An 8238-nucleotide genomic window follows, 5' to 3' on the forward strand; every position below is an offset into this window, starting at 1 on the left:
TGAGCTGTGCTGCGGAATAAATGCTTTAAAGCTGCTGGAAGCATTTCAACCCTGGCAGCAGCTCATCCTTCTTTCCATACGAATTTGGCCTCTGCTGAGGGTTACTTTAGTCCAGCTGAATTTTGTCGGCTGTATTTCGATAGACACACTGTTGGAAGAAGATATAACCAAGTTATACAGAGCAAAGTTTGGTTTGGTATATAGAAAGTTGGACGATTTCTGAAAAGAAAGAAGAATACAACTCAGGCTTCTGAGTGACAGATTGGGACAGCATGAATGAAAAAAAAAACAACAAACCAAACGACAAAGTCTTTCTCTTTAGCCCTTATTTCACACAAGATTTCTGATACAGTCTTTGAACCTTCAGCATAACCTACAAAAGAGAAAGAAACCCAGATTTCTGTTTTCTCATGGAAAATGTGTGCATTTGTAACATGACAGGCTCTTTTGCTTTAGATTTCATGTCAAAGCCAGTAGCTCCATTATATTAACTGGAGTTTCAAGGAATATAATGAAAACTCTCTTTATTTTCTTTCTTTTCTTTATATGTGCTTTGCAGGAACTCCGCCAATACCTATCCAACTTGGCAGACCAGTGTAACAGTGAAAATAACGCTGTGGATATGCCTCTTGTAATCATTTTGGATAATTTGCATCATGTTAGCTCCCTAGGAGAGATCTTCAATGGACTTCTGAACTGCAAGTACCACAAATGGTAAAGAAATAACATCAGAATGCATTCCAGATTTCAGTGCTGCTGTCAGACCACCGCTGTTGCAAAGTGTGATCACAAAACCGAATTCTGAATTAATTTGGTAAAGTGGACCGAGATGACCAGACTGTCCATATTATGGACAGTACTGCAGAGGGGTTTTTTTCTTCATAAAATGACAAATTCCTGTGAAATCAGTAATAAAATAGTAGTAGAGGGCTTGGGTGATTTGTATTCATTTCAGTACTAAAACCAAATTTTTAGTGAAAAATACTGCTTTGCGATTTCTGTTTTGCTTTCAGAATTTGGTGTTCTCAAAGTCAGATCCTCATTAGAGAATCTGGTTATAAGTAACTACAATAACCTTTGGCAAAAGAGGTTTTAATAACCTTTTTCAATGTTGAGATCTTACTAAAACGTTGTTTTTAAAAATTTGCAAGTTTGATTTGATTTTTTTTTTTTTTTAATAGCCCATATATCATTGGCACAATGAACCAAGCCACCTCCTCAACACCTAATCTTCAACTTCACCATAATTTCAGGTACAGTTTGTTCATGTTTCTTATTTATGCTTGTGGGCTGGCAAACGAGTAATGGCTACTGAGTCATCTGAAATTGTTCTTATCAGCTGAAATAGCAAACTGAGAGAGAAATAGCATTTGCTGCCCTAACGTGCAGCTTTGTAATGATGCTGTTATTAAAGTAACTGCGGTTCATGGAACTTTTCAGAGGTTTAAGATACTCGATTCTCTAAAATATTTTTTAAAAGGTATAGGCAAAGCAGATACTGAGCGAGAGCTAAGCTGAAAAAGCGCACCATACAAATTGTTTCATCTGGTGACGTCATCATTCCTAAATAATTTTTGCTAAGGAACATAAGTGACTGGGATAACCCTTTTTGATTGTGATAGCTGTCTAGAAATAATGAAAGAGATTTAGCCCAGAGTAGGAATGCTCAGTAGCATGAAAAAGAAGGCGTTTCTGCTGTTCTGCCCTAGGTGGGTGCTGTGTGCTAACCACACTGAGCCTGTCAAAGGCTTCCTGGGCCGTTTCTTGAGAAGAAAACTGATTGAAACAGAGATCAGCAGCAGGATGAGAAATGCAGAGCTCGTTAAAATTATTGATTGGATTCCCAAGGTCTGGCAACATCTGAACAAATTCTTGGAGGCTCACAGCTCTTCTGATGTTACTATTGGTAAGTGCTCTGTCTATATGTCCAGGCATATGTAAATGTATGGGTTTTATTTCTTTGTATATCAGGTGCATCCTTGTGTGTTTCCTTGTATCAGGTAAAAAAGGTTTTTTTAAAATCCTACTTTTAGCTGGCAGGATGCTCTGAAGTAAATTGTAGAAGAGGTTTCTAAACTATTTTTTAAAACTTTTCTGAGGAAAAAAAGCAGGACTGCTTTCTAACTCCTGAATACCTACTGTATTATGAAATCTAGTTAATTATTTTCACCTTGAAAGTTTTTCAAGTTGATTCAGAGGATTTTTGAGCTCTCAGGAAGCGCATCATTCAGGTTGGAAAAGACCCTTGGGATCATCGAGTCCAACCACTAACCCTACTCGACAAAGCTCACCCCTAAACCACATCCCCCAACACCACACATAAACGATCTTTAAACAACTTCAGGGATGGTGACTCAACCCCCTCCCTGGGCAGCCTATTCCAATGTCTGACTACTCTTTCTGTGATGAAGTTTTTCAAGATATCCAGTCTAAACCTGCCCTGCTGCAGTTTGAAGCCATTCCCTCTTGTTCTGTCCCTAATTGCCTGTGAGAAGAGACCAGCACCAACCTCTCTACAATGTCCTTTTGGGTAGCTGTAGAGAGTGACGAGATCTCTCCTCAGCCTCCTCTTCTTCAAACTAAACAGCCCGAGCTCCTTCCATCATTCTTTATAAGATTTATTCTCCAGGCCCTTCCACAGCTTCGTTGCCCTCCTCTGCACTCGCTCCTGCACCTCGAGATCTCTCTTGGATTAAGCTGCCCAAAACTGGACACAATATTCATGGTGTGGCCTCATCAGTGCTGACTACAGGGGGACAGCTCACCAGAGAGCTATGTACCTTCTCTCACCCTTGGCTTCTTTCTCCACAGAACTGGAAGTTGTTTGATCCTGTTTTGAAGCATATCATGGTTTGAGTGTAATATGTGAATTTTCCTTTCCAGGTCCACGGCTCTTCCTCTCCTGTCCGATAGATGTAGATGGTTCTAGAGTTTGGTTTACTGACTTGTGGAACTACTCCATCATCCCGTATCTTCTGGAGGCAGTTAGAGAAGGGCTACAGGTGAGCAGACAAAAGTGAAAAATCTGAAGTCTTGAATGGTGTCTGTTTAAAAGTCAAAACTGACTAGCAGCAACATTTTCTGTCCATACAACTTTGCATACTGAATATGGATGTGTCTGTGAAACTGTAACCTGAATCGTGGTTCATTTCAGGCAGAGCTGTTCTCTTCAAACAGTTTTGAAATGTGAGGTGGAAGCACTCAAAGTCCAGATAAGAATTTTTTTAAAGGTTCTTGGATGCCAAACTACTGATGTTTTCAGTGGGTAGAGTTGGACATTCAAATATCTTTCAGTAATTGGCTCCAGAAGCACACCTTAAAATTGCACTGCGCATCTGAGAAACATATTTGTGGTCATTAACTGGAAACATTCGAAGCCGGGTTGGATGGGGCTCTGAGCAACCTGATCTAGTTAAAGATGTCCCTGCTCCCTGCAGGGGGGTGGACTAGATGACCTTTAAAGGTCCCTTCCAGTTTAAACCATTCTATGATTCTCTAACAGTAGCCAGAGTTGTGCTAATTAACAAGGTAATGCTAGAAATGTGTGTTTCTTTTTGGGCTGTTTTCTGTCCCCCACAGCCACCCCTCTGACAACACATCTCTCATGAAATAGCCTGCCAGAAGGGAAGGGTGGAGTGCTGACTTCACTCTGACCTCTGTGGATCTAAACTGAACTATTTTTGTATTTCTGTTTCTCATTTAGAGAACTATTCTGGGTCAAAGACAAGTGAGCCAAATGGATCTTTACAGTAATTGCTCCCATTGGAGATGAGGTTTTTTTGTTTTTCAAAACAGGGATGTGAAAATTAGAGGGCTCTCTAAAGACCCAGTTCTTCCTGCTTGGGGTATTGATAAAGAATGCAACACTAGCAGAACAGGGACCCAGAGTCCCTGTGGCTTCCTGCCACCATCACTCTTACTCCAGCCATTTGTCTCTGGTGCTTTGTGAAGCAACCTGTTCGTTCCTTGGCCCCTTAACTGCTCCCTAGAAAACATCCATGTGAAAGTGATGAACGGGACTGGTTGATGTGGAAGGGAATAGTGAGTTAGTGAATCAGTCTCTCAGCTGCTGAAGGAATGCGATGATTTCATTGCATATTGGATATATGCTGATTTCATATATTGAATTGGGAATTTTACTCACTAGCTAATTCAGAAGTGAGCTGGGATCCACACAGATCCCAGGTAGCAAAGACGTGAGAAATATAAAATGCTCTCCACTTAGCAACCGGCATGCATTGCTGTAAATTTGAGAACAAGACTGCAACAGGAGATCTGGTTTACTGCAGCTGGGAAAATAATACAGCACAGCTGAAGGATGAAGAATATTTGGGTTGTGGAAGAGGCTATTTAAGATTGCTGAGCCTCGTCTAATGGGCACCTCCATGCTGGGCTGAGCCTCGCTCATTCTGCTTCAGACTAAAGCAGATGGTATTTAGGGCAGTTAAACTAAGAAGAAATAGTGATGAGGAAAGTGAGACGGTCTTAGATCGGTCAGAGAGCTGATAAATTTCTTTGTTAGAGCACGAGTTTTCCCCCTGTACATTGTGCAGGAGAGTTCTCTGAATTCAAAATGCCAGGAACCAGCTCCGGTTGCTGCAGGATATTTAGTCTGAGATTTATAAAGTGGAAGTAAAAGTTTTCAAGTTATGCTTTCAAAAGTCATATGGCATTAAGATTAATTTATTCTTTAAGTAAGGCAAACTTAACCAAATATAAGAAGAATACATTGACATTCAGTAACACGGTCTGTTCAACAGAGAAAAAGGTTTTAAAATAGAAAATGTTTTTTAAAAAAAGCTTGCTTGCTTACTTGAAATAGGAACACGAACATAGCCAAATCCTGCTGGTGCTTTTTCTTAGTTGAATACAACGAAATTCCACTGGCTTGAAAACCTTTTGCTATGACATCCATCATTATTGCCTGATGACAGGTCTCATGTTTCCTCCTGCACATTCCACTGACAGCGATTTCCCGTCGACAGCAAGTGCAGATAAGGCAGCTGCTGGTGCGATTCAGATGTCAATATTGTGTATTGACTTTATAGTTAACTTTTTTAAGCGAGGTTATTTTCGGGTCTCCCTTTCCTCAGCCGGTGCCAACAGAAGAACACTGCGGTCTCAAAGGTGGTAATCAACCCCTTCCAAATCAATTGTCCTTAAAATTAACAAGAGCTTTGTGTGTCATTAGGGTAAGGCAAACCCCATTTGTTGGTGTTCAGACCTGCTTGCAAATGTTTCCTGCAACCCAGGACTCCTGTCATACGGTAGGCACTGCCAACCGCTGAGGTGACAGTGATTGACTGATGAGAACGTTTGACGTGGTTTGTTGCTTTTGCAGTTGTACGGGAGGAGAGCACCCTGGGAGGATCCTGCCAAATGGGTCATGGACACCTACCCCTGGGCAGCTACCCCACAGCACCACGAGTGGCCTCCTCTGCTCCAGCTGCGCCCTGAAGACGTGGGCTTTGACGGCTACTCTGTGTCACGGGAAGGCTCGACCAGCAAACAGGTTCCAGTGAGCGATGCTGAAGGAGATCCTTTGGTAAGCACCCATTTTTGAAACTGCACAACTGCTTCATTTCCCGCATTTCCAGAGATTAGAAATGGGAATTAAAAAAAAACCGAAGACAGTTGAGGAGTGATTAAAAGATTTAGAGTCAGAAGGCAATGTTTCTGGGGAAGTCATCAAGTCAGCTTGAGGAATGCATTTGCACAGACAGCCTGTACGATTTTGCAGGAAATAGCGGCAGAAGCTTTTCGGATTCGTTTTTTAGAGGATATTTTGAGGAGTGACAGGGAATGTGTATAATGGTCTTTACTTTTACACTGCGGAATTAAATATGTGATCTTGTTAGACATGTGAACAATACAGTGGAATCGTTTCATTTGGCCTGTTTTGTCACAGTTTTAAAATAGGCTTGTTGCTTTTCTTCACGTGACTTTTAGAGCTGTGTTCTTGACACCAAATGAAAATTGCAATTTTCAAAGAGTATATGAACTGATAATCTCCATGACTGGTGTCTAATTTATGAATCAGAAATACCACACAAGCATGTAGGAAAATGTTAACATGTATTTGTATAGAATGCATAAATTGAGCTTGAAGGTTGCACTAAATACACGTTTTCTTCCAACGGGGAAATAGTTATCGAAGCTGTTTTGCAAACTGAATGCCCTGAAGCTCTTCTGTGAGGGTGTACATTTTTCTGGACAGTTGGGAGTATAAAACAAGTGTTACACTTTTCACTAGCTCATATACCTATACAAACATTAAGCTACGTGTTAGGACATGTAGATTTGCCTCTTTTGGATGATCTGTCTGTGTGTCCATGGGTCAGAGGAAGGAGAGGCTTAGGATGCTGGTAGAGTCCTATCGCGTATGGCTGTGGACTAATTAATCCCTTCCATCTTCTCATTTTCACCTTCAGAGAAAAAGCATACTCCTCGTGACTAAGTTGTGTGCAGCTGTGACATGTTCTACAGTTAAAACTCTTTCCAGAGACTTAATTACCCCAGTTGTCTCTTCATTTCCTTAGTTACCCGCTGGCAAGGTGAATGACACTGTAGCTTTCATGTGGAGTTGATTTTTTTTTTTTAACCTCAGAATACGAATAATCATGAAGTTCTGTGCCTTTATAGATGAACATGCTGATGAGACTGCAAGAAGCCGCCAACTACTCAAGTCCCCAGAGTTACGACAGTGACTCTAACAGCAACAGCCATCACGATGACATCCTCGACTCGTCTCTGGAGTCGACGTTGTGATCGTTCTCAGATAGAAACAGGTTGTTTCCATTATTGTTCTCCCACTTTGCAAGAACCCTGCTCGCAGACTCATGACAAAGATGGCGTTCCTGGGCTGGGATCTCGGTTTTAGAGCTGCAAGAACAAGAAGACACTTGGAGTCAGTCTTGAACCTGGGTGCAGGCAACCCAAGCAACCTTTGTATTGTTTTTCTTTTTGACAATGATGAGAACCGCACTATTCTTTTGTTTTCCTCTGTTTAGTTGCTGTAAGCTCTCATGCCTAAGATACTGAAGATATTAAAAATAATCATTGTTATTAAAAGTTGAAGGGGCAAGGGAGGAACTTCACAGCTATGAAGCAAACAGCTTTGTGCCATGTACTGTCAGGAAGGAGAGGGGAGAGGAGGTTTTTGCCTATGCTGCTTCTGACCAAACACATTTAGGTGAGGGCTGGACTTTTACCGATCAGCTTTGTGGATTAAACTCAGCTTCATATAGTTCTGGTGCTATAACAATATCGCTTGCCTTGGTAATAATACTCAATAAAGGCAAAGCTGCAAAACAGGGAAGCTTGGATAAATATTAAAAAAGATAAAAGAAAAAAAAAAGAAAAAGCGCTGCTCTCCTTGCCAGTCTGAGACCTTGGCTTTCTTTCATTGTGTGTTTATAAAGATATATATATAAATAGGAATATATAAAAATATATATACAGTCTGAACAAATCAGGTTTTTTCAAACACTGTGTAACAATCAGTCCTGCTACAAGTGAAAGATCAGGTAGCCCTTTTCTAGTCAGGATCTGATTCTCTTCCCACTTACATCCACGTAACCATCCCGTTGACTTCAGTGGCATTACACCCAGTTCACTTACACCGAGGAGTTTACTCCCTCCTCCACAGAAGTCAGCGTCAGGGCCGTGCCCCATGAAGTCCTACAGCTCCAGAGGACCTCCGGCAGTGCGCAGGCTGTACTCGGAGGTGAACCCCTGAAAAGGGATTTAATCAGACAGTTGGCTTTTAATTCTTGCCATGAAACATTACAGCTGTTTGTTTTTTTAAAAAACTTTGCGTTTTGTTCAGAGGTTTCGTTCCAATCAGCACAACCAGAAATGGGTTCATTAAAACTCAGCTCTGTGACAGTTCCAGTGCCACTCTGGCGACAACATTTACTTCTATGACTTTCTTTTCAATTGCAAAAAAAAAAATAAATTAGTATTTTAGCAGTATTCAGGTCTGGGGGGGAAAAAAAAAGGCAGGAGGAAGGTATTGCGTCTTTTCAGTTTAGCTGGGCCATGCTTTTGAGTTTTGGCGGAGCTGTGAACCTGGTTTTATTTCTCCTCCTCTCTGAACGCACACACCTACACTATCAGTGTTAAGGCTTGTACTTGTGTTGGGGAACCAGAACACCTCCCAAAGAATTGCACTTTCCTTTTTACGGAAGCAAACGCTTACACCACCATCACCACAGCGTCAGCTGGACCTCAGCAAAA

The 8238-nt window shown here is 41.3% G+C and overlaps 1 protein-coding gene across 1 annotated transcript in view; it reads left to right on the forward strand.

Moving 5' to 3' along the window:
* The window catches only part of NAV2 (neuron navigator 2), a 55270-nt gene extending 47930 nt beyond the window's left edge, over positions 1-7340 (forward strand). Inside the window, 6 exon segments of the mRNA XM_009864352.1 lie at positions 560-714; positions 1182-1253; positions 1710-1906; positions 2884-3002; positions 5342-5545; positions 6643-7340. Of these exon segments, the coding sequence (XP_009862654.1) occupies positions 560-714; positions 1182-1253; positions 1710-1906; positions 2884-3002; positions 5342-5545; positions 6643-6768 (873 nt within the window). The 3' untranslated portion in view covers positions 6769-7340.
* Positions 7341-8238: the final 898 nt, after the last annotated feature.

The sequence above is a fragment of the Apaloderma vittatum genome, unplaced genomic scaffold (assembly GCF_000703405.1).
Source record: "Apaloderma vittatum isolate BGI_N311 unplaced genomic scaffold, ASM70340v1 scaffold36452, whole genome shotgun sequence".
NCBI classification, from domain to species: Eukaryota; Metazoa; Chordata; class Aves; order Trogoniformes; family Trogonidae; genus Apaloderma; species Apaloderma vittatum.